General features: G+C 37.2%; 1 protein-coding gene across 1 annotated transcript in view; it reads left to right on the top strand.

Annotated features, from left to right (window-relative positions):
• TAF4B (TATA-box binding protein associated factor 4b) overlaps positions 1 to 24825 on the top strand; it is an 83919-nt gene extending 59094 nt beyond the window's left edge. The window contains exons 14-15 of the mRNA XM_064481531.1: positions 7401 to 7511; positions 22977 to 24825. Of these exons, the coding sequence (XP_064337601.1) occupies positions 7401 to 7511; positions 22977 to 23144 (279 nt within the window). The 3' untranslated portion in view covers positions 23145 to 24825. The remainder of the gene's footprint in view (positions 1 to 7400; positions 7512 to 22976) is intronic.
• The last annotated feature ends 2971 nt before the right edge of the window (positions 24826 to 27796 follow it).

Genomic DNA, 27796 nt, shown 5'->3' with positions numbered 1-27796 from the left:
TTTAATGTGCATGAGAATTATCAGGAGCGCTTGTTAAAACACACATTGGTGGGTCTTACCCCCAGAATTTATGATACAGTAGGCCTGGGCATTTCCATTTCCAACAAATTTCCAGTAATTCTGCTGTTTCTGCTGCTGCTCTGGAGATTACACTTAAAACCATCAGTGTAGGAGAAGAAAGACGAGAGCCTTTAAAATCTTTCACTTCCATTTTTGCATTGACTAAATGGTCATAGAAAGTTGAATATAATACTGTGGTTTGGGAATCTGAAAATTGGCATCTTGAACTGGCACATAGTTCAGTTACCATCAAGTTACCATTGACTAGGCTCTCTCTTGGCTTTACTGCTTCACTAGGTTTTTTTAATGGATATTTTCACAAGAGACCTTTATTGGTTGTATCTCTTGATTGATGTACCTTACACAGAAAAGATAACTTTTTATTTAGAACTTCATCAGAAGGTTGTAAGCATTCTTAATTTTGAAGTATGAGATCTGTGTGTCTTGAGAAACGTAGTTTCCTTTTGGTAGAAGATGTGTGTATTACAGAAGAAATAGCATTGGACCAGAGTCAGGGGTCTTGGATGCTAGGCCTGCCATTCTCTGAATTTCACTTTGGGAAAACTTCTTCACCTCTTTGAATTTACCCCAGTTTCCTTGTATTTAAAATGAATGTAACAATACATGTTCTGCTTATATTACAGAGCTGTCATAATTTAGGGAAAGGTGAGGTATTACAGGGAAAACCAGTAGCTTAAAAACATTTGCTGTAGGAACATTTAAGAAAGATGCTATCTATGTAGAATAGATCAATAAGATTATACTGTATAGCACAGGGAGATGTATACAAGATCTTACGGTAGCTCACAGTGAAAAAAATGTGACAATGGATATATGTATGTTCATGTATAACTGAAAAATTGTGCTCTACACTGGAATTTGACACAACATTGTAAAATGACTATAACTCAATTAAAAAATGTTAAAAAAAAAAAGAAAGATGCTATCAAGCTCTTAAACGTAAGCTGGAGATTGACCACGGATATGTCAGTTACTTTTTGGTATTTGGGGGGTGGGGAGTGGAGTTTTTTTTTCCTCACACAGGACTGAAAAGAAGGTTGGAAAGAAAAAAGAATGTAAGAGTGAGAACTGGAAAAAAAAAGTTAATGTAACCTAATATGAATACAGTGCATTATATTTCTTCTAAACAATACATAAATCAAGTATTATGTTTGAATGTAAGGGGGAACGTGTCTGATTGAGATTACGTGGAATATGATATTTTCCTGAAAGTTAGGGATGAATTACAAGGGCTGACTAGCAAAGCATCAGAATATATTTTTCAAATTCCTAGTATCTCAGGTGTTCTGCTTATCTTAAGCCTTAATGGTTGGGAGAAAAAATTAATCAGACTCTAATTGTTTGATTTGGTGGAATGCCTGCTTATTAATTTTTAAAGGGTTGTAAAGGATCCTGTGTTTCAATTGTGATGTCCTTGAATTTAAGCTGGGGGGGTGATTTTTTGGTAAGTTCTCTTAAGATTTTGCTCCTTTGGTTTAAGATTTATGTTAAAAGAGTTTGGTGCCATGTTGTTTGCTTGTTTTATAGTATAATATTTTAGGATTAACTTTGCTTCTCAATAAATTGCCATACTTCAGAAGTGATTGTAAGCATTGCTGAGAATTTTAGTGTTTGGTCAATTATTTTTTCACAGTATATCTAAAATTCTATTTACATTTTTATTATTTAAGAAGCATCTGTTGTTTGATGGTGGGGTTTTATTGTTATCTCTGAGTACACTTAATTGTGAAATATAAGCAGGACATAATTCGTAATCCTTTGTATGCTGGACTCAAAACCTGGTAGTGTACTTTATTTCTCTTATTTGTTTAGAGTCTTTCAAACATTACTGTTTGGTGGCATTAGCTGCTTTTGTTACTGTTAATGTGTTTCTCGTCGGACAGCACACATAAGCCTTTAGGGAGACATTAACTTATGTCTCAGATCCTCCCTTTGCTATATACCTTATTATCATTTTCCAGAAGTTTGTAGGAAAATCACACTGAATATGACACTGCTTCATATTTTTGGATCATTTGTTACGAAGGAAATCTCTGCTGTCATCTTTTGTACTTTCTGTGCCTACATTTTTTTCTCTATATCTTGCCTTCCTTGAGCATGAGAAAGAAACACATTTTTGGATTTCCCATTATGTCAGTGTCATAATTATCTATATAATTTAGCCCTTCCTGTTAAATATATCCCTATATCTGTGGAAGGAGTTGGCTGTAAGACGCTGGTTTATTCATTCTTTTTGCAGCTCCTCTGATTCTGCCTAAACTTTCCAGGTTCTGTTTTCATTTATTTTTATTTTTCTGTATCTTTTGTTCTTGAAACTTGTGTGCTTAGCATCAAGAAGTACCTCCATTGAATTTTAGCTCTGAGAACTTGTGTGATCTTTAAGATAATCTATTAATGTGTTTTGGATCTTGATTAAAGTCAATACTACCGTAGTTGTACTTGAAAGGGAACAGAGACAAGTACTAAACACTGGGGATAAAGTAATTTTTACTACAGTTGCTGTATTGCTCTCTAGGGCACTGACTTGAATTTTAGGGGACCTCTACTTGATATCAGAGAGACTGTGATAAGGAAGATGAAGGCTTCTGTCTTTTTCAGTTAGCCATAAAGGAAGGAATGAGGGTACCCTTAAAAGAGAAGCTGCCAAACTTGTTAGGTCCTTTTGGACCAAGTTGAGTGTTGCTGGTGCAGGTGAGTAAGTAGGCTTAAGTTTTATGAAGCAAAGGCTAGTAGGAATGTAATGTAACAGACACTTGTTGTTAGAATTCTGGTTAAACTAGCTTTTAAAGTATTCAGTTATGATGGAGTAAAAACATCCCATACTGTTTCTCCCACCAAGTACAGCCTTAAAACCTGGACAGAATGCATGGAGTAGCTATTTGAAGGCTTTGAAAAATAAATAGTAGGCAAAGTGGGGAAGAAGATGAGAATGCAGACTGACTTCTGAATCAGCAGTGAGGTTGCTGCGTCTCTTTCACCCCACCCTCCACCCCCATTTTTTCTTGCTGCTTGACCCTAGACATGGATACAGTCACAGAGTAAGTGGCAAAGAGGGGTAACTAGAGCCCAGGGAACCGAAAGTTACTGAGAGATTTGTAGAAGAGGAGGAGCTTAGGAAAGCAACCTTATATTATTATTTTAAATTCTTACGCCCACTCTTGAGCTACACATTTGTCGTATGTGAATCTGATTCTGATCAGCATACCAAAGATTTTAGCAATTGCACTAACAGACCACTGCCAGGTCCCAGACTGATCACTGAGTGATGCACATTTGGAACAGATCCAAATAGCACTACAAAGGCTTGGAAAACTGAACTGATTTTAGAGCCACAGCCCACAGAAAGTCATGTTGGAACTTGTTATCAAAATGTCACAGACCTGTTTTGCATGCTAAAACAGAAACATCAACATTCTTCAAGGGATTTAAAGAAGACCCAGAATCTTATAATATTCAAAATAATCAGGACACTATCCAAATTACTTAGCGTGAAGAACCAGGAACATCTCAACTTACATGGGGAGAGGTAGTCAGCAGATGCCAATCCTAAGATGACGCAAATATTAAAATTATCTGACAAACACTTTCAAGTAGCTACTATAAAAATGCTCCAAAAAGCAATTGCACACACTCTTGAAATGGTTGGAAAATTAGAAAGTCCCAGCAAAGAAGTAGAAGATATAACAATTTCTGAAGTGGAAATTTTAGAAGTGAAAATGACAATAACCAGGATAAAACATTTGCTGGGTGGATTGGATAGCAGAAGAGAGATGACAAAGGAAAGAGTCAGTGAACTTGAAGATGGATAGATAGAATTTATCTGAACAATAGAGAGGAAAGTTAGATCGAAAAGAAATAAAAACAAAAAAGGCCTAAGAGACCTGTGGGACAGTGACCAAAGATCTGGCATTCATATTACTGAAGTCTCAGAAGAGAAAGTGAGATATACTAAAAATATTTTTGAAAAAATAATAACTGAAATCTCCCCCAATTTAGGGAAGGACATAAACTTTCACTGTTATTCAACTTTATATTGTCAGTACAATAAGGCAAGAAAAATAAAAAGCATGTAGATTGAAGAGAAAAATTAAATAGCATGTCCTTTTATTCTCTTAACTGTGTATCTTTTATAGAGCAAAAGTTTTTAATTTTTATGAAGTAAAATTTGTCAATTAAAAAGAAATAGACCTACTTTGACTGTCATATCTAAGAATTCTTTGCTGGGCCCAGAGTCATGAAGATTTTTTTCTTGTGTTTTTTGCTAGAAGTTTATAGTTTACATTTTGATTTAATTTTGGTATAAGAGGTAAGGTTCAAGATTCATTTTTTTGCATGTGAATGTTCAGTTGCTGCATTTGTTAAAACAACTGCTTTCTCAATTGAATTGAGTTTAACACCTTGTTGAAAAATCAGTTGGGCATATTTATGTGGGTCTATTTCTTGATTTTCTGTCCTGTCTCATTAATCTATGTGTCCATCCCTTTTTCAGTACTGCATTATTTTGATTACTATAGCCTTATATAAGTAATTTTTAAAATTATATAGTGTAGTTTTTCCAATTTTGTTCCCCTTTTCCCCACTGTGATTTAACTTCTCTAGTTTCTTTGCCTTTCCATATAAATTTTACAATAAATTTATCCATATCTACAAAAAAACTTACTGGAATTGTGTCAAATATGTAGGTCAATTTGGAAAGAATTGAAATCTTTACTGTATTCAGTCTTACAGTCTGTGAATGCAGTATGTCTCTCCACTTGTCTGTTTTCTTTCTTTCATCTGCGTTTTGTGGTTTGTAACATATAAATACCTGTACATGTTAGATTTATACCTAAATATTTCATTTCGGAGATAACTATTATAAGTGACAATTTTTTTAATTTAAGTTTCTGATTGTACTTTAATGGTATTTAGAAGTATGATTGATTATTGTGTGTATTGATGTTGCATCTTGCAGCCTTGCTAGACTCATTCATTGGTCCTAGGAGGGTTTTTGTTTTTGTTTCTTTGTAACTAACTTGAGGCTTTCTATGTAGATAATCATGCCATTTGCAATCCTGTTTTCCACCAGCAAACCTTTTATTCAATGGCTGTTTTTACAGAACTGAGTTTAGATGTCATCTTCACCCACTGTGTATGCCAAATTTGCGTTAACATCCTCCTGTTCTGGTTAAAAGTGCCTAGTTTTTCTGTATTGTGCTGACCAAGATACATTGTCTCTAAAAAAGTTTGTTGTGAATACAGAGCCAACCAAACCATGGTCCCTTTCCAGTGTTGTTAGAGTTTTGCAGAATTTTCTAAAACATTGTGTGTGAGATTTCAGAAAACCAAAGTATAATTTGCGGATTGGAAGACATTGTGTTACTGCATAGATTGGGTCAGTTTGACAAAGGTCAATTTGAAAACTGTTTATTTGGTGTGACTATCCTGCAGATGCCATTTCTCTACAGGGAAAGACTTTAAAATAGAGCTTGTTGTTTGATTTGTGCTGCAGGGTAGATTAACTAAAATTGCATTTTGTCACCTAGAAGTTCTATATTGCAACAGCATCAGACTCTGAAAGTATATGTTTTATTTAAAAGGCCAGCATCAACAAAAGATAAGTTATAACTCCTGAAAACAGTTTTCTAGCAATTTATATATGAGTAAATATGCAATTTAGAAGAAGGATTTCTGCCCTGTAATTTGTGCAGCAAATGGAAAGTGGCTCCTGGTTCATTTTCTTTAGTTAAGTGTTTGCTGCTTTGCTTGACGCAGTTACCCGTGGCTTATTCTTTGTCTTTACCCTAATATTATAAATAATTTGAAGTGATCTTTGCTTTATATCTCCCTGAGACTGCCTATTTCACCACAAACTATTCCCTACTTTAATCTCTTTTTTTTTAAGTGTTAAAAATTTGGTTAGTGTTCTTTTAAAAGATTATTCTCATAATATATTTACAGTTCCCCAATAGGTTACTTACAGTTGACTCTCTTGGAATCTGATCTTGTTTGAATATTTACTTTGCAAACCAGTGCCTGATTCTTCCTTTTTCTCCATGGTAATAAGGTTTTGATGGGAACTGAATATTCTTCCTCTTCTGGAAAAGCTTAAGGACCTGTGTAGTGATATTTTATTTTGACTTCTTCACCTTGGTTTTTTTTTTTTTAAGAATACCATTTGACACTTAACTTGCCTTATTGAAATGATGCTGTGTTTAATGATTTATATCCTAGTTTAATATCTTAAATTTATCTACCTTAATAGGTATCTTTCATGGGTACCCCTGTGTAGTTTAGTGTCCACATAATAAAAAAATTATACTTTGTAGATTTGGTCATTCTGGGTTAAGCATAATAAAAGCTGTACGGCAAAAGAATACTACCTCACTTTCAATTTTTGGTATAAAGATAAATACAGAGTAAATCTAGAAGGAAGTGTGATATATTGAAAAAGTTTGTAAGTTCTGAGTTCTGTTTCTACCACTTACTGTTTGTGTAACCTTTATGAAATTTTCTCAGCCTCTTAGAGCCTGTCTCACTTAGTTAAAAAAAAGAAGGATGAATTATGTATAATATTCATGTTATTATAGGAATTAATAAATACCTTTCAATGTGGCTGGAAGAGTTAAATGCATTAATTTTAAGGAAGTACTTTGTAAATCGTACAGCATAGAACTGTTTCCTATAAAATACAGAAACTGCTTCTTTTTAAGTATGGTTGACCCTTGAGCAGCACGGGTTTGATTTGCATGGGTCCGCTTAGATATGCATGTTTTCTTCACTAAATACTGCGGTACTACGTCTGTGGTTGGTTGAATCAGCCAGTGCGGACCCGTGGATGTGGAGCAACCTGGATACGGAGGGCCAACTATAAGTTTTATATGGATTTTCTTCAACTGCATAGAGGGTCAGCGCCTCTAATCCCCACATTCATTGTTTAAGTGTCAGCCGTAATTTTTCTTTTAATCTGAAAAGTTTGACTACAGTTTGGCTACTTCCCCTCCAGTTTACTGTTTGAGTTATTCTTCAGGCATTTCTTACCTATGCTTAACCCAAGAGAAATTCAGCTCTAGATGTCTTTCCTTTCTTCTTTTTCTTCTATACTTCTTCCTTACTTAAATTCTGCCCTTCTATTATTTAGAGACTCAGGACTGAAGAGTTTGTTAGAGTAAAGGAATCAGGAATTGATGTGCCCCTTGGCTGTTAGTGAAACCTGGTATTTATTTTACACTGTAACATATTTGGTGAAGAACTGAAAAATGGGTTTAGTGATCACTTTCTTTCCCCGTCTCAGCATGACTGTGTGTAAACATTGATTTTTTTTTTATTCCATCTTCTAGTTACAACAGTTGGAACTCGCACAGATACAGCATAGAGATGCTAATCTCACAGCTCTTGCAGCTATTGGACCAAGAAAGAAGAGGCCACTAGAATCTGGGTCTGGAAGTGAGGTATTGAAATAATATTTGTTTGTTATTTTGTTTTTCATATCAAAAAAAGCAAGACGAAAGGAAGCAAAGAATGCAGATAGTTTATTCTACCTTGCACCCTACTGTTGCTGTCAAAATGCTTGTTAAAATTCCTTTGCCTATTTTATCCTAAAAAAAAATCTTAATTTTGCCTGTTTTTTTTAAATATATATATTGCCTTGAACTACTGCTACTTACTACTTATTTTATACTTCTTCCTATCCCCCATCTCTAGTCATACTGAGTCTGTCTCAATTTTTTCTGTGCATTCATTCTGGCAGTTTTATGTAATTTTCTCTTCATTGTGTATCTAAATTCAGCTCATCTGTTAAAGTTAAATCTGCCCTCTCATTTCTTGACTATTCATACCCACACTGACTTCTTTTCTCAGCACATAATGTGTCTGCATGGCATTTATTGTTCTCTGTTTCTTTCATACATATTTTTTCTTCGAGAGTATGAACTTCTGAACAAAGCTATCATCCTGTTTCTTTGTATCCCCCACAGGATTAGGCACATATATGTTCAATAAATATCATTAATTGTTTGATTAATGCCAAGGAAGGATCTTACTTGCATCTTCAGAGCAATTATTTGATACAGTGTTAGATTTTCAGATTAATCATCAGGGCTGAGATAGAGTAAATCTATGAGAGCCGTGAGTTAGGGTCAGCAATAAAGGAGCCACAGTTTATCTGTTCTGTTCTGCGAAATTAAATGTGTTTTGTGACAGACTCCTCCCAGCGTTGACCCTAAACATTGACAGTTCCTAAATGATCAACAATCATCTTAATAGAGGAAGGATTAAAAAAAACTAATTGTTTTTATTAATAAAAATGTAATGAATGCGGCATGTTCACATGCAAAAAGGAGTAACGGTATAAAACTGTTTGAAAAAAATAAATGTTTCTCCTCACAGATTTCCACTCCCCCATCCCCTGCCCAGCCATATGTAGCCACTGTTAAGATTTCACATGTCCTTCTAGAAATCTGTTATGAACATGGACATATATCTCATGTGCCTTCATAAATCCACCTGTGATTTTGTTTTTACTAAAAGCAGTGCAGCTGTACCTTTGTTCAGCCCTTGATACTTTTCCATAATCTCTCTCGTATAATTTACCTCCATAATTTTTAAAGGTATATGACATTACTGTGTTGAGATAAATGTAATTTATTCATCCATTCCTCTAATGGACATTTAGTTTGTTTCTGGGTTTTTGCTTTTATTGACTCAAAGAGTATCCTTGTATTTATATTGTTGTATGCTTGTCCCATGTAACTATTGGCTAAATTCCTAGAAATGGAATTCCTGGGTTAAAGAGTATGCATAATAGGAAAAACTTTTTGGAAAAATTCAAACACACTCAAAGATAGAATTGTAAAATGAACCCCCCACATACCTACCACCCTGTTACAACTCCTATCTATATATACCCAGTTTTGTTTCATTTATATCTGAACCAACCTTCTCAGGTAAGTTTTCACCCATCAGGTTATTTTAAAATCAATCCTACACTCAATATCGTTTTACCCATAAATATTATTTGTTGCTTTTGACTTTTGGTAACTATTTTAAAATTAACCAATTGAATAAGTTGAATCAGTTTTTACCTCCATTCATGCCTATTTTTCTGCACTCTGATTAACTAACACTAGGGATTATCTTTTCCATCTGATGGTTGAAAATGGCAATTTTTAATAGAGTGTTTAAATGATGAGAAAAACTGAGCAATTTTTTCATGTTATATTGGCACTTTTCAATTTACCTTTTCCCCACTGAGTTATATTTTTTAATAGATTAAGAATATGGAACACTGTACAACCTCCTTCCCTTTTCTTTCAGTTTGGGCTTTATTCATCTACAAGTTTTTATTTTCAAAAACAAAAATCAGTCTTTTGCTTTTGTCTTCTGGGCTGCTGTTCTGTTTGGAAAACCCTTTCTTAATAATTAGACTTATGTTTTAGTGCTATACTATTTTACTTGTTAAGTATAAATCTTTGATTCATTCACAGGTTATTTTGGTTAAGAGCTGAGATACAGATTTAACTGTATTCCCTCAGTCTTCTCTCATTCTCTTCCAGGCTAGCAGATTGTCCAATCACTATTTACTCAACAATTCTTTCCCCACCGATTTGAAATGACACTTTTATTACACACAAATTTGTATTGAATACAAATTCTTGTTTGTACTTGAGCCTGTTTCTGTATACTCTGAGCGAGTGCTACCTAATGGAACTTCTTGTGATAAAAACGTTCTGTGTCTGTGCTGTCCTGAACAGCTACATATGGCTGCTGAGCAGTTGAACTGTGGCCAGTGTGATTGAGGAAATGAAGTTTGAGCTTTAAAAAAACTACTGTAAGTGTTAATAGTCACAGGAGGCTAGTAGATACTATGTAAGTGCAGCGGGACTAGTCTACTGACGTACGTCTGTTTATGACTATTGATGTGTTAGTACCAAATCTTTTTTTAACCATCTTAATCATCCTTAAGTGTACAGTTAAATGGTGTTAAGCATACTCACATTGTTGTACAACGTATCCCCTGAACTTTTTCATCTTGCAAAACTGAGATTCCGTGTCCGTTAAACAACTCCCCTTCTCCCCCTTTCCCAGCACCTGGTAACCACCATTCTACTCTGATTCCATGAATCTGGCTACTTAGATACCTCATGTATGTGGAATCATATAGTATTTATTTATCTTTTTTGTGACTGGTTTATTTCAGTTAGCATAATGTCCTCAATGTTCCAAATCTCCAAATCCAGTGCCCATAGAAAGAATACTGAGTATTTACTACCACAGAACATTTAGTGAAAATAGGGATCATGGGATAAGGTGGTCCTTCACAGTACCCTGGGGAACTTAGGGAAGGAAAAGGCTTTAGAGATTCTGAGCTCAGCATCTCCATAAGGGAGTGAAAGCCTCAGTGATTGCCCTGGAAGGTGCCTTTATCTCTTGTAGCCAGAGGTAGAGATTTCTAAAAACCAGACCCTAAATCTGATTTTGCAGGTGGCTGAATTACCGTGCATGTTCAACTTCCGGTCTTGTACAGTCTCTTGTGTTCAAGTTAACAACATTGGAAAGGAATGGAAAACTGAACGTTGGGATGGGGAATATGGGCAGATTCCAGTGAGGCGGAGAACCTTGAACTCCTCAGTTCTGCCTCACTGCCTTTGCCAGTCCTTCCACCCCGTCTCAGGGAGCTTAGTCTCCTGAGGGAGCTGTGATGGCTGCCCTTAAGGCCGTTGCCTTGCAGGAGACCACGTATCTTCCTCAGGAACTATCTTCACCACCTGTCATTGCTTAAGTACCTACAACACCCCCCGGAGAATGAGGTACTAAGATCACCCATGAGAGAGTATGACACACACTTAAAGAATTGCGTGGTTTTGCCTGCAGTTACCTGGGGAATGGTGTGGGATCAGAGTAGCCAGAATATAAAGTTGATCAGGTGATTTTTTTGATGTGGGCACACTGAACAGAGAGATTCCAGAGTGAAGGGATTAGGTCAGAGGACTAGGAGTGGTTTGTCAGTTGATTGAACATTTCATTATTTTAAAAGGTGGCCTAAACTCAAGTTGAGGTAGATGCTAGAACTTTGAGGAAGTTACCCAAAGGCTTAGGGAGATTCGAATGCTAAAGTGGATTTTTCATTTTAAAAAAACTTGATCACATGTGTCCCCTGGGTGGGCCCAGAGGAGACTCCTTTCCTCAAAGTTCTGAGAGGCACATTCATTGGAGGGGCCTCAGCATCGCTGGGGAGCTCTGTTGGCTATTCTCTTTAAACCAGTAATGATGGGTTAACTCTTGCCATCAAACTAGGATCCCTGAATTTGTCAGGAGTGAAAGAGTGCCCAGGAGGCAGAGGCAGGTACTGGTGCTTGACTGCTAAAGGCAGAGTTGGTGTGGTTACATAGCCCAGGAAGTAGTCACAACAGCCTCCGCTGCAGGGGTCTTTGGCACTGGCTGGCTGATCATGGTGTCCCTACGACTGAAATGGGTCGGCAACCTGTTAAGTCTGTTAAGTCTTCGCTGATGTGTAAACAGAGCAACTAGAGGCCTGGGGAACAGAAGTGTGACTGGATGGTCTCAGTAAAGAGTTTAGAGCGACTCAACTAGTCCCCACACCTAGGCCAGTTCGCAGACCCAATGCCTTTGAATGAAGGGAAAGTCAGTTCCTCCTGAGGAAAGACTCTACAACATAGCCAAAATTTTATGCTGTGAATCTCCGTCTATCCTTTCCCCCAAAGACCTATAGCCGTTTGTTAGAGTGACTGGGCACTGGGGAAGGGGAAATTCACATTGGTTCACTGACCTGTGGAAGTGAGAGAAAGTCCAGTGGAAGCCACTAGAATGTCACCTCCCTACAGAAATAGTAAACTATTGCCTGGAGGGACTGCAGAGCTACCATTAAGGATTTGAAAGATGCAGAAGTGGTGATTCCTCTCACATCCGCATTCGACTCACTCATCTGGCACTGAAGAAGATGGATGGGTCTTAGAGAATGATGGTGGATTATCATGAACTTAATCAGGTGGTGGTTTCAATTGCAGTTACTGTTCCAGATGTGGTTTTACGGCCGTAGCAAGTCAGTGCAATTCCTGGCATTTGATATGCAGATGTTGATCTGCTTTTTTCCTCTATGCTTATTAATATAAGACCATCAGAATTAGTTTGTTTCTAACTGGCAGATTCAGCAGTATACCTTCACCAACCTGTCTTGGGGCTAAATCAAGCCTTATGTCATGAGCCAGTGTGCAAGAATCTGGATGGCCTCTCCCTCCCACAGGACATTATGCTAATCCATTACATCGATATCATGTTGTCAGAGCTGGTGAGCCGGAAGTCACAACTCCTGTAGACGTTGTGCATGCGTGCCAGAGGGTTGCAAATAAGTCTCACAAAAACTAGGGGGCCTGTCATCTTGGTGTACTTCCTAGGAGTCCAGTGGTTTGCAGCATACTGAGATACCCTTTCCAAGGTAAGAGACAGCTTGCTATATCTGGCTTCTCCCATCACAAAGAAAGGGGGAATATTTGAATTTCGGAGGCAACATACACATCACTTGATCTGAAATGAGGACTGTCCCTCTTTCCACAAGCTTTGCTCTGCTCTGTTGTCCTAATCAGAGCTCCAAAGCTACCCCTTTCTCTTTCATTTTGTGTCTGGGGTCTGTTCTTCCTCCTTTCTCTTTTATTTCCTGTGAGTCCTTCGCGGTCAACTCTTCCCGAGTCCTTTTCCTTTTCCTGTCACTTAAACCTTTTCATTCCTCAGGCTGGTGATTTTCTTAAGTGTTCCTCCCTTGTCTCTGTAATGTGAATTTTCATATTTAAAATTTTTATTTTCATCCAGATGAATGTTTATTGTAGAAAACTTAGAGAAATAAATGTAAAATAATTCATACCCTATCACATTTTTATAAAATTTATAGTGTAATTTTTTATAACTTTCTTTTTACTTAATGAATAACATATGCATCTCATCCATGCCATTTAACTGTTTTACACATTTCATTGGCATACTGTGATTTATCCATCTCCCCTACTGGACATGTTTTAGCTTCCAAAGTAATATTGTGTGAACCTATTTGTAATTAAATCTTTGACCATGTTCCCCCACCCCCCAGAAATAGAATTGCAAGGTCAGACGAGATACTCATTATTAAAGTTCTTTTAAAATATTTACTGCCAGTTGTTCCCCAAACTTGAACTAGTGTACGTCCCTACCAGCAGTACATGAACGTGTTTATTTGCATCTCATCAGTACCAGATATTGTTATTTTACAAACTTTACGCCGTTTGTTTCTTCTCAGTCTTTTGAATTGTGAATACTCTATTTTCTATTTAGAAGTCATAATATATTTGTTGGGATGGCATTTGTGTTAGCTTATTCATTCATTCGGTCACCCACTTGTGCTAGATACAGTGATGAGAAGAAAGAATTAGGTATTGGCTTGCTTGGAATTTATGGTCCAGAAGTTACAGTTTTATTACAGTAGTGCTGGATTCACACTGATCTGGCCTATTTTATTTTGCCTTGTAACTAAGCATGAATCGGGGAATCCTTGGAGCCTGTGATACAGGACGCTGATGATGGACTTTGTTAGCGTGGCGGTCTTTTTAGCAGTAGGCCATGGATACTTGTGATTAACTGGAAATTAACATAGTGTGTATAAAAAATCAAGTTATCTCTGCAGAACTGTCTGTGAGCCTTTAAGATTCCTATGTCTTTTCCTCGAGTATTTTTAGTGTTACATTCCTCTGCTCCAGTAAGTATTTTGGTCACTATTCCTCCCAGGGCAAATAGTGTCTTAAATGTAATATTTGAAGCTTTATATGGTATTTTTTCCTTCAGAGCACTTTAATTATAGTTGGCATAATGATGAGGAAATGGTAAGAGAGGTTTTTTACCTCCTAAGTTGTCGGGCTTTAAAATGACTCCTGTAAGCTATCAGGCTCCCAGGAAGCAGTGTTTGAAACAGAGTGTCTGTATGCATACTCCGTCTGTAATTGAGGCTGGTATTATTCTCCTTAGGTTTTTCAATTGTAGTTGTCTCACGTGGCCAGTTATATTGTTATACTTGTTCCCTAATATTATGCTAGTACCTGTTTGTTTCAGTGGCTTATGCATCTGTTTGGTACATGTAATAGTGTGTATGTTGTATAGGATTGCCTATAATAAATATCAGTCTGGTCTTACAAGGTTTTCCAAAGTGACAGCTGAGTATTAATTAACAACAAACTAATGTTTATGGCAGAAGTGGTTGGTAACTCCGTTGCTAAGCATACATTTCATGGTTCAAATGACAGTTAATTTCTCTGCAATATTCCCAAATAAAATGTTCAAATTTTCTAGTTAATGTTGCCAGTGAAAACCCAGGTTTACATGGAAAAATTCAGTGTATCTGCCTTAAATATTGCAACAGTACCTATTTAGAGTATGTTGTTGAACTATTTATGCATTTTTCTTAAGAATACATGAGTCTTGAAAAGAATAAATGTAAGTTGCTTTTGAAACGTGTATTTGAATTTGTTTGTTTGACTTATTAGACTGTGCCAATCTTTTGGTTTTTTGTTGAAGTGTAATTCACATACCATATAATTCACCATGTTTAAAGTGTACAGTTCAGTAGATTTGAGTGCAGTTGGCCCTCCATACTTGCATGTTCCACATCTGTGGATTCAACAAACCACAGATTGAAAATATCTGAAAAAAAAAAATTCCAGAAAGTTCCAAAAAGTAAAACTTGAATTTGCCTAGTGGTGGCAACTATCTACATAGCATTTACATTGTAGTAGGTATTACAGATAATCTAGGGATGATTTAAAGTACGCTGGAGGATATATGTACATTATATGTAAATGATGTGTCATTTTATATACGGGACTTGGGCACCACAGATTTTGATATTCACAGGGGATCCTGGAACCAATCCTCTGCAGATACCTAGGGACAACTGTATATTCACATGGCTGTGCAACCATCTGTGTCTCGATTTGCTTATTCTGGGCATTCATATGAAGGGAATTATACAATATTTGACTTCTGACTTCTTTGACTTAGCACAGTGTTTTCAAGATCCATCCATGTGCTGGCATATATCAGTACTACATTCCTATTTATGGTCAAATAATATTTCATAAGTTGTGTTCTTTTTTTTTTTAACTGTGGTTGTGCATTTGTATTTGTCTCTGCCTACCTGTAAATTACTGCTTCTTTTATTTGATGGTCTGTTACTGGTTACAAACACATTATGTCTTTTTGATGAATTGTCCCCTTTGGTTATTGTGAAATGATTCTCATTTCTAGTAGTATTCCTTGTCTTAAACCTTACTGTATTTGATATCATAGCCACACCAGCCTTCTTGTGCTTGACATTCAAGTGGTTTATTTTTTCTCCATCCATTTACTTTCAGCCCATCTGTGCCTTCATTTAAAGCTGATCTCTTTTGAGTAGCATGTAATTGAGTTTCAGATTTATATCCAGTCTAAAAATTTATTTGGACTATGCAGTCCATTTACATTTAATGTAGGTATTACTGTGATTGGATTTGAGTCTGCCATCTTGCTATTTGTTTTCTTTGTCCTGTCTTTTTTCCTTTCTTGTCATCTTTTGAGTCAATCAAGTAGTATTTTAGTATGTCATTCTATATCCTTTGTTGGCTTCTTAACTATACCTGTTTTATTTTTTCAGTGGTTACTGTGTCTGTTTAAAGGTACAATATGTATCCTTAACTGACTACAGTTAATCTTAAATTAATGCCACTTCACCTATGTAAAAATCTTTTAACTATATAATTCCATTAGGCAGATCCCTCCCATCCTTTGTGCTGTTGTCGCCTGTTTTACTTCTGCATATGTTTTAACCTCCATAGTACATTGTTATTACTTGGTCATATATTTTTTAAAGAATTTATGGAAATAAAAATAGTTTTTAAAGTATTTATCATTTCTAGTGCTCTTTCATTTTTCCTGTAAATTCATGTATCTTTTTAGTATTTTTTTCCTCAGTATGCAATTCACCAACTCTAGAATTATCAGAGTTTTAATTAAACAATGCTACTATTAATATATTTAAATATACTGGTAAAAATCTACCTTTTGTTATAAGGCACAGCAATCCTTACTGATATTGTAGCTTTTTTTTTTTTTTTTTTAAAGCCTTCACATCCTCCAAGGATAAAATCAGAGCTGGTTCTGAAAGAAAAATCTTTAACTGGTACTCCTTTAAAGAAGTTTTCTTAAAATAATAGATAAATAAAACTTATTTCTGGACATAGTTTACTTGAATTTTTAGAGGACTTTGTAAGTATCTTAATTAAAAGTTGAAGAAAATAACCAGAGTATAAAGAGGACAGTCCTAACATGGGCTTTTCAACTTGCAGGAAGTTACTGCTTTTCAGAGTTGACTGTGTATTTGGTTATTTGCTTTTCTTGTGTGTTATATTACTTAGTGGGTTGTTCAGAGAAAGTAGCAGAAAATAGCCTTTTGAGCAAATCCCATCTGGTGGCAGCTTGGTGGGGATGAGTAGTGCTGAGGAACAAGTCATCAAAGGACTTTACCTTTACAGCTTTTCTCCCAGATTTATTTGGCTTAAAGCAGGATCTTGATTTTAAAGGTCCAAAACCCATAATATGGCTTATTTTCACTGTTTGGTCATTCATATAACTGGTATTATTGGGTGGCACTTGATGCATACCTGTACTGCAGACGTTGATTGGATACCAGCTAAATGCCAAACACTATATAAAATATTTACAGGTACAGAATCCTTCCTTTCCAGCGAGTGAGACAGTTAAAGAGGTAGTTGCTTTGCACCGGATAAATGTGATAGTAAAGCACAGAGCACCACTAACGTACAAAGAAGTTGTACCTCATCTAGGCCTGTGGTCAGTTTGTGTTTGCAGCATTGGGGAAATGTTACCTGAGTTGAGTCTTAAAGAACTTAGGAATGTGATACAAGAATAGGACAGAGAGCTTGGAGAAGGACTTCCAGGAGGAGAGAATTACCTGTCTGGAACAAAGAGGAAAAAATATTCTATGGCATGATCAATAGTTTGAGACAGAGCAAGCAATGAAAGATGAGAATGTGGGGACAGGCTTTGGTATGCTCAGGGATGACTGTATGTGTCATGCTAGGATGCTTGGACTTGGTCCTGTAGGAGACTGTTAGCCACTGGAGCATTTTAAACAGGAAAACAGTGTTGTCAGATTACTTACTATTTTAGAAAGATCTTTCTCACTGCAGTGTGAGCAATATTAATCCTGGAAATAGGGAAATTTCTTAGAAGGTTGATGAAGTAATGTTAGGCAGAAGATAATGAAAGTGAAAACATAGAAAGAAGTAGCTGATTTGGAAACTGGTAAAGAAGCAGAACAGATAGGAAGTGTAGCTGGAATGAACAGGAAGAAAGGGATGACCCCTGGTGTTCTGGCTTAGGCACTGGAGGTGAGTGGTGTTACTATTCTTTTAAATGAGAAAGAGGAGAAAGGAAAGAAGTAATGATTTGAAACAAGTTAAATTTAGGATACTTACTTCATCAGGAAATTGAACAATGAGGTCTTTTAGTAAAGCATTCTTTGGGAGATAAAGATGGGATGGTCATTAGCATAGAACAGCCAGTATTTATAGCTCTTGTAATTGCACAACTAGAACTCAAAGCCCATGACTGCGTATCACATCAGTCTGTTTAGACATATTGCTTCTCTAAAAGACTGTTGAAACACAGATACTTAGAGGTGACAAAATTTTAGGGCAGAAGTTAACATGCAAGGTTGTCAGTATTCTGAAATAAAGGGATGAAAGGAAGGTGGTAAGAGGTGGGAGTTCTGTTGCTTCAGAAGTTCTGCTTGTTGACCAGCAGAGGGCAGTCAGTCTCTCAGTTCAGTATTTTCTACTCTGTGCTGCCCTTAAGGCTTAGAAGCTCAGGTTTTCAGAACAGAAATTTTCAGTGTACCTGTTACACTAGGCCAGGCATCCGGGGCACTTTTATTTACCCTTGCTTCTAAGACTTAGAGGATGTTCAGGTTTTGTTCTGGAGCCAGTTCTTCTTCCCCATCCCCTAGGCCCCATGTCTAATTATTTTTTCCCTAAGTTTGACTTGAGTCATCCTTTAAGACCTGCCATGGTGACAGGGGGTAAGCATAAAATCAAGTAGAAAGTTTGAGAAATGTAATGAATCTTTGCCTCTGTCTATTAAAAATGCCCAATTTTTGTTCCTAATTAAGTGCTAAGACCCAGGGATACATTTGTGTTTTCTTGGTCTAGTGATTCAGGGACTAGAATGGAAGAGGTGGGCATCAGCTCCTGGAGACAGTATTGATAAGCCTGGTTGGCTCTGTAGAGCAGAACACTATTAGATTTGAAGGGCTTATGTAAACCTTGCTGTCCCAGGATACACCCTTCATGCACCTGCCATATGTTTGAAATGCCCATTAGTTTACTTTTTAGCTTTAAGTATTCAAAGCTCAACTAAAATTAAAAAAAATTCACTGGGAGGGACAAGGTAAGTGTGGCAGGACAAATTATTTCTTTAAATTAGCTAGGACTTAGAGAAACGGGGATGGGCAGGAAAGTCTAATTAGATTTAACTAGGGGATGGAAGGAAAGATCTGGAACTAGGATTATACTGTTTCCTGTTTTTGGTTTGTTTTTGTTTTTTGGCTTTTTGTTTCCTGTTTATAAACCTTCAATGCCTCCCAACTGATGAGTGACATTTATAGAGTATGTACTGTATGCCAGGCATTGTCATTTCATGCTCAAGCCCACCCTATGAGATAATTATAGTAACTGTCCCTGTTTTGCAGGTCAGGAAGCTGAGGCACAGAGAGGTTAAAGTAGTTTGTCTGAGGTTGCTTATGGAGGAGACAACCTGTGTTCACCACTGTTCAGTCCTCCTGTGTATCTTATGCTGCCAGAACAGTTTCTTGTCCACAGTAGGTGCCCTGTAACCCAGGTAACTTTTGAATTGAATCAACACATGGACTAGCATGAAGCTAAGTGACTTTGCATGGTGGCTCTTGGAAACAGAGGCCCCTTTGAAATCACTGAGACCCTCAGCCAGATTCATGAGGCCCCTGGGCTCAGAAGGATGTTATTTCTGCTTCTCAGTATAGCAGTAGCATAATTTAAGGAAACAGTGAAAAAAGAAGTAGAGATGCTTTTAAAGGTGTTACTTCACAGCACCTGTTCTATTAGGTTGAGGGGGAAATGTGCATAACTGGTTATTTGAATTACTTAGTGTCATTCTTAAAATGGTGTTATTTCTGTGAAATTAGTAGCTGATAGTGTTCAGTTTTTTCTTATTAGAGCAAAAAGAGTTCCTCAGAAGTTTCATTATAAAAATATGAAACTTCGTTTAGTGATATAATTGAACAATTTAATGAAGGCTAACTTAATCGACCTGGGAGTGTCAAAGAATGTTTATATCTTGGTTTGGTTACACTTCCAAAAACATTTGTTGTACACTTAGTAAGTGAATTATTTCTTTCATCTTCATTGAATTTCATCCTCTATTTTAGCTTTTTTTCAATCTAAGTGAAGAATGCAGATTAAGGAATATCTTCACATAGAAGGTCAATTAGGAAAACCCTCTGTTTCAGAAACAAATAGTACATTGTCCCAAGAGTCTTTTTTTTTCCTTCTTACAAATTCTGGTCTCTTAACTACATTAGTGTTCTTTGGCATTGACTGTGCGTGTAGTCAGAAATCAGTCCTAGGCAACTTTGGGGAAAGGACTGGGAGAGGAAGAAAATGAAAACTGATGGTGAAGGCAGGTTTGAGTTTGTGTGGCTCTCAGTTACCCATGCACATTCCACCCTCCTTGCCACAATAATTGAGAGGTAGCTGATTATTCTGGCCAGCTGACAAGTCAAATTATGGATTTTCCCAAGTCATAAGCTTAGGAATAAAAACGCTGTATATTTGTACCTAAATTTAAGAAAGATTGACTCTCCGAGCCAGTCACTCTTTGGAGGAAGAGAATGCTATCACCTTCGTAAAGCTGTGCATTATAAAAGGCATGTCTGTGGGGTTACTGAATGTCCCTTGGGGTTTGTTTCATTTATAACGTTGCCTCGGGCCTTCTGCTGCATCCTGTTGGAATGACCTCCTTTTCAACCCTGTGCTGGCAGCTGTGATACAGCTCTATCCCTTGGATCCTTCGGGCTTGTCACATGACAGACATGAACTGTGACCTCTTTGTTCCTTACCCAGATGATTAGGTCTCCTTAATTTTTTTTCTATTAAACAATTTTGCCTATTTTCTTTCCTCTTTTTCCTCTTTGTTCCCGTTTATTTCCTACCTACACAGGATTTTTTTTTTTTGATAGCAGTTTAATTTTCTTATTGAAGTATAACATCAATGCAGACAAGTATGTACAAAAGTAAATACAAATCATGAATAAGCTCACTGAATTTTCACAGCATGAACACACCCATGTAGACAAGCACTCAGGTCAAAAAAGAGAGGCAGGGGTGGGGGGAATATCGCCAGAATCCCAGAAAACCTCTCCTAGCTTCTTCTGATCACCTCTCTTCTCCCTTAAGGGGAATCATCCCAACTTCTAGAGCTTTACCTGGATTTGAACTTTATAGAAATGGAATCAGACTGTATGTATTCCTTTGTATCTGAATCCTTTCATTTAACATTTTTGTGACATTTATCCATGGTACTCAGTTTGTTACTGCTGTGTAGTATTCCCTTTGTATGAATATTCTAGTTTATTCTGCTCTTAATGGGCATTTGGATTATTTCTAGTTTCGGGCTTTTATGAATAGTAGTGCTAAACATTCTCATACATGTCTTTTGGTAAACACATGACATATTTCTGGATATTTACATAGAAGTGAAATTGCCAAGGCAAAGTGTATCCATCTAGCCATTTAATTTAAAAATTCATGTAAAACACTAAATGAGTGATTTTAGGTGAACTCTTGGTAGGAAACATTTGTAAACATATATGGATTCAGCTTTAGCATAATATATGTCTAATTTTCGGCTAAGAAAAATGTCTAGTTAAAAGTACCATAGTTTTAAACAGATAATTCCTGTATACGACAAAATTGCCATGCAGTGCCCGTGATATGTTTTATTAACTTTCTTCCTAATGTGTCCCTTTTATCCAGTGTTCCAAAACTGAGTTAGTGGGCTTATTCAGTAAAAATCTTATGAGAATATTTTGATGGTGGTGGTAGTTTGTAAGAATTAAGATTACACCTGTCAGCAGGGAAAGTGGTGTGCTGGGGCTTGACGGCCATGCTCAGCCGAAGCTATGGGGCTGGCACTTGCGTTTGTACAAATTGCATTCTTGAGCAACACCTTTGCCAGAGGTGATGAGAGACCAGCTCTGCGCCTTAGAGAGGCTTTAGAAGAAGCAGGCAGGCAGTTGTGCAGCCAAGAATAATCTCTTTGTCTGTTTTTTTAAAACGTGGACTTCCCAAAATTTGTTCCATGGATGCTTTTGAACAAGTTTAACCTAATGAGTATAGAAATGTGATTATGATGTCATATCCCTTCAAAAGGGAATAGCATCTTTGAAGGAAATTTTATTTGACTGTGAGATAAAATGCCCCCAGTCATTCTGTGAACACGTATGGAATTAAGTTGACTTGTTTTGACCATAGTGTTTTGGAGACATTAAAGATTTCCTTACTTTCCATTAAAATAAAACAGAGCAAAACAAAAAATATTGAGAGTAATTAAAAATTGATAGTTATAAAAGGATAGTAATGAAACCGGAAGATTTACTTCTTGTGTAAATATCTTTCCTTGTGTAAGTCTTTCGGGTGGAGAAAGGAGGGTTTGCCAATCAAATTGAGATGTTTTTGAAACAAAGTATGGTGGTTAAAAAAAAAAGGAGAATAAAGGATTCATTTTTGCCAAATTATCCTTTGTTTGAGTATTCTGTGTTTTTCCTCTCTTCTTCCAATCTGTTTTTTATAAAATAGTGGTGTGGAGATATATTGATATACAGAAAACTATATTAATGCAGGAGTATTGGATTTGATCTAGTGGGTATGTGTTGATGGTGGTATGGTAGCATACACAAATTACTATAATAAACTTAAGTAGTTGCCACAGTGAGAATTCTTGCAGGGAATGGAGGGCAAGTAGACACATTTGAAATGGGTCTTAAAGGATGAGTAGATAGGTGTTGAATGGCTTTTGGCTGATCTTGGCAGCAGGAGGTAAGGCTAAGGGAAGGCAGATGATGAGTTTGTACCTGATATGATGTATAATATAGAAGAGACTAAGAGCATTCACTTTAGATCAGATCAAAAATTGAGTCCCAGCTCAGTTTTGCTGGTGACCTTCATCAGTTTCCTCATTTGATAAATGGGGACGGCACCCATATAACTTGCTGCAGTGTTATATAAAGGAAAAGAGATAACACGTGGAAGGTGCTTAACGTAGCTCTCAAACTGTAGCAAGTGCTCAGGTAGTTACTCTGGACAGTGAGGCACCGTGAAAGGATTTTGCACATGGAGTGGTGGGATCTGAACCATGGAAGGCTTTTACTTTTACTTTTGTAATTGACATATGAAAGGCTGCACACATATGGAGTGTACAGTATGACATACATATATACACCTGTGAAATCATCACCACAATCAAAGTCATGACCACATCGATCACTCCCGAAAGTTTTGTCTAAGACCTTTAAGGAGGACAGTCTGCCCTGCGATGTGCAGCAAAGAACGGAGTGGAGAAGGCAGTTAAGAGGCTGTGGCCGTGGCCCAGGTGAGAGAGAATGAGTGAGGTCATAAACGCGGTGTGGTGGCAGTCTGGGCTGCTGGAGGACAGGCTCGAGCTGCATTGTGGTATTGTCTCCAGCACCTAACCCAGGGGCTCGTGGGTAGTGGGTTCTCGCTGAATTGACGGGTTCTCCCTTTATGAAAGACTGCTTATTTTAAACTTGTTTCTCCATTTATTTTATTTAGGGCTTAAAAGACAACCTTTTTGCTTCTGGGGCATCTAACCTGACAGCCACCAAACAATTGCTTCGTCCAAGAATCACGAGAGTCTGCCTCAGGGACCTGATCTTCTGTATGGAGCAGGAGAGGGAGATGAAGTACTCCCGAGCTCTGTACTTGGCCCTTCTGAAGTGACCTCGCCCCTCTCCGGCCACGTCCTTGCTATTTACTGCCAAAGAAGACGTGAAGAGCGTTGCCACGCTGTCCTGAAATTTCAGTTTCTGGAAAACAGTCACCAATAGGGAAGACCATTGTTTACAGTTATAAACTTTTATTAAATCTTACTTATGTATCCCGTGGGGGTTCTTAATGACTAGGAGTCAGCGTTGTCTTCTGAAAATCGGTTGTGAAATACAGTTTACACAGGTAGGCATTTGCCTACCTATGTGTTTAATTATAGCAAGACCCTGTTTGTTACTGCCTGCTTCATTTGCCAGACTGTTAACAGGTAAGATGTCTTTCCCTAATACAGCCTGCATTGAGATGCAAGAGGAAGGAAGAGTCACTGCTTACCAAGAAACTGTATGTATTTCATCCCATGCTGAACCTGACTCATAAAGTGTTAGGTTTTCTGGGCTGGAATCAGAAATTGCTGAGCTAATTATGATAATCACCTTCTGTAGTTGAAGGTGACAAGCCACAGCTTAGGGCTTGTGGTGGCTTTGGTCAGCTGAGTCCTGGTGTTGTCAAAACTGAGACAGATGGGGATAGTTTGTGCCTGAGGTTGCTGTTCCCTGGTTCACATGACCATACGCTGCTTCTGATACCAAGTGAGGGGACATCTTGTCAAGGAGACCTTAAAACTGAAGCTGCTGATATACCTCGTTGAAAAATGGAAAAGATGGAGAGTATTGAAAGAGATGATGGGATGTTGTGTCCAAACTGATGGGAGAAATATGAAAATGGAATCATAAATCAGGAAATGTGCTGCATGTGCCTGAGAAGGGCCGTGGTGGAACTGGAACTCCAGAGCAACAACTACATGTTTCATTGATGGGAGAACATCACAGCCCAATCAAGAAGGAAAAATGTATCAAACATTTCCAAATTACAGTATTTCAAAAGGAAGAAGTTATGTTTTGTTTTGTGTATTGCTTTAAATCTTAAGAAGGGTACTTTTAAAAACTCTTTTAGTTACCCTAAGTTTTAAGCATCTTGTTGCATTTAAAAAAATCCTAATTGATGATAAATTTTAGCAACAGGACTCCATTTTGGGTCCTATACTCAAAAGGTTATGTCAGCATCTTACTCTTGGAAATCTTGGCTCTAAATATATTATGAAAAGCATGTTATATATTCTCCTCTGGGGAGGAAGCTGACATTTTGCAAAGCAAACTCTCTTCTTCTTCTTTTTTTTTTTTTTTTAATTCCACTTTTGTGGCATGTAGCTGGTAAAAAAAAATAATAACTTAGTTATTAAAAGAATGAGTAAAGCCTCCAAAGAAGGCAAAAAAAGGGGGGGGGGAAGCTGTGCTTAGAAAAAGAATTCAGGGGGAAAAGAGAAACCTCAAGTATGCTATTCTCCATCCTATTCTTCCCATCGGGACTGTTATGGCCATATTCTATACTGTAGTAAGTTTTACATTGGCCACGTTTTTGGTTTCAGCAAGTTATCATGTAAAATGCTATAAATTATGTATATGATAGAAGAGTCCTTTAAGAAGAGATCTATACCTGAAGTTGTTTTTGTATATTTAAATGCTTAGCTTTATTTTTTGTAAAGTGCAGCACACTCCCATATTTGTGTATAATCTTATTGATCAGATGTTTAAAGTTATTTCCAACACTTCATTAAAATAATTATTTTATTATAAGATTAACTTTGCTCAGTCTCTGACTTTGAAAACCAGTATCTCTAGAAGTTGGCCGCTGAAGTTGGGGCCTGGGCAATGGGTCATATCTATCAGGAAGTAGATCTTTCTTGGCTCTGATTGGTACTTACTTTGGAGTGTCAGCATTTATGGGTTCCAGAACCTCACTTCAGATCCAACTTCCTATATCGCTTTTCTTTGAAACAGTTGTAAATTTGCATGGTATTTGACTTACAATGCATGCTTCACATATTCATTACAAAAGCTTTTCTTGGCCCATTGAGGTTTTTTTACGAAGGTATTCTTTTTCAAAATTTATTTTTAATATTCATTTTTAAACTTTGTGTCCTGAGGCATATACAAAAGAGCAAACAGTGGACCCAAGATATTCTTCCACTCAGTTTGCAGAATGGGGGCCTTGGGCAGATTTGATCTATAAATGCATTCTCTGTGACTCACACAGTGCGGCCAATACTTTAATTCATAGAAATCTATATTTCCACTTCTTTCGAAAAATTGGAAGATCTGGAATCACTAGGTGCACCTGTTTGTATGACAGTCTGCTGGAGCCAGTAATTGGCTGTCCACTTTAGATATGGGGGCATAAGTTTACCTTCCCTTGTCTGATCCCTTTAAGTGTTGAAATTTGAGACCCTCTGCCTTCAATATTTATCTTGAGTGATGAACGGTAAAAGGAAAATACCAGAAATTCTCTACTTACTTCTTTTTAAAGCAACTTGATTGAGGTATGTTCTACATGTAAATTTCACCATTTTATCCATTAACTGTAATATGACTGATGGAACTCTTAAATTGTTTCTTTCTGAAAAGCTCTTAAAGATTCTCTTAAGAGAAGCAAAGTTTAACATCCTTTTAAAACTTTTATTTCCTGAAATCTGCTTTGAGGTAAATTTTGTTTCATTGGAATTTTGACAAAACTTTATTTAGAATTAAAACCATTTACACTAGTTATGTCATAGTTACAGCAAAATGTAAAAGTAATATTAGGGCACATTCTTTAGAAAAATAAGAAACCAAGATCTCATGCTGATCAAGTTGGACTTGATGCCTAGTTGAACAATGAACCAACTAAGTGTTTATAGAACGTTAACCTCAACAAGACGCAGTGATTCTTCCTTCAGGAAACAAAACTATAATGTGCCCTATGTTTATGTATGACCTAGTAACCAGTTTTTGTTTTGTTGTTTTTGGCGTTATTATATTTTCAGATACTTTCATATGCGTTGCTGCACTGAAACAATTTTTTTTTTAACTTTTAGGCAATTTACATCTAATACCAATATCTTTTTCTCTGACTTTTTACCGCCTGTTAATATTTTCATATGCATTTCAGTCGTCTGGCTTTGGTGCATTTCCATTTTCACTGTGGTTATTTCACCACTTGGAAAATTGGTCCTCAGTAGGATACTTTTGCCGTATTTTTCTTTTGGGAAACATTGAGAGACTGTTGTGCATGCAAGGAACCTAAAATGTTGGCCACCATGTATGTGGACACTGACTGGTTAAGTGAGAGGGACAGATGACATAATCAGGCCAGGCTGATATCTTTCCAAGTCCTCTTATTTCAGTGGTACTGAGGCAGTGTCTCCCTGGCTGCTCATCTCAGTCTTGCCTCTTACCATTGTATGACCTTGGGTAAACTACTTAACCTCTCTGCCTTTGTTTCCTCATCTGCAAAGAATGGTACCTACCTGTGAGATGGTGGTGAGAATTGATTGAGTTTTGATAGGTAAAGCCCTCAGAACAGTATGTCACATATATAAACACGACGTATATATGAACACTGTACGTTGGTAATGGTTGTTACAATTGTATTAGTTCTGAATGGCATAACTGCACCTCCTTCCCGCCTCCAGTACGGGGTTGTGTTGATGAAAGTCACTAGCTGAATGGATGAACCTAGGGTCTTATTTAACTATCATCACGTTCATGCAAATTCTGATGTATTGCATTTGGGATTTGAGGATGGGAGGCCAGAAGAAGAAAGGTATGATACTGTAGTGGAGCCGTTAAACAGTAATTCTAATGTTTGTGGCTTTGCCTGTTAAGTTTCTTACAGGTTTGAAAGCAGTAAGGAAGTCATACCATTATTTTTAAATCTTTAGTTGGAACTGTTGTAGATATGGTGAACATTCCCACTGTGTAACGAGGTCTACCACGGTAATTCTCTTACAGACCCTCGGTCCCATGCTCTCCTCCCTAGGTTCACCTGCTTTTACCAGTTTCTTGTATCTCCTTCCGGTCATAGCCTGTATACACACAGGCACACAGTTGTAGGTTCCCCCTTTATTTGCATCTGGCAGCATGCTTATCTATCCGTTACCATTTCTGCATTCCCATTCTTCTTAATTCAATGTATACTATGTACCAGGCCAAGGGTTGTAGTAGTATCTTCCTGTAATCTTTGGGAAAACAATGTATGAATTTTTCCTTGAGAGATTTAGTCACAGGTTTTCTTACTGTTTTGTAAATTTTCCTCCTTCACTAGAAGAATCCAGTCTCATCTGAGTATGTGTTCACTGTTCCTCTTCCAAACAGTCCTGGTGAAAAGCAACCAGAGGGGTAGAGGTTTCCTCTGGGAGAAGGTAGGTAGAAGGAAAGATGAAGAAATCATTTGGGGAGAGAATTGAGTATTCCAGTTGTGATTACAAAGTTTCACTGACAGCAAGCACCCTTCTACCATGAACACTAGGATTGGAAGCCAACCTGAATGTCGGATCACTCCGAGCTCTTTTTTGTAAGATTGATAGTCTTCATTTAAAAGTAATAAATGGATAAGAATAGGGATGACCTCAATGTGAGGTTCCTGGGAGTGATTCCTAAAGGATGCCTGATACACAAAATACTCTTTTGTCAAATTTGTAATAATTTTCTGTATATGGGGCGCTATGGGGAACTCAGATGTATAAGATACTCCATGTCCTGGAGGACTTCTCCAGGACAGGGACTGTTTAT

The sequence above is a fragment of the Camelus dromedarius genome, chromosome 32 (genome assembly GCF_036321535.1).
Source record: "Camelus dromedarius isolate mCamDro1 chromosome 32, mCamDro1.pat, whole genome shotgun sequence".
Lineage (NCBI taxonomy): Eukaryota > Metazoa > Chordata > Mammalia > Artiodactyla > Camelidae > Camelus > Camelus dromedarius.
The sequence above is the reverse complement of the archived record's forward strand: the minus strand, read 5'-3'. Positions and strand labels throughout refer to the sequence as shown.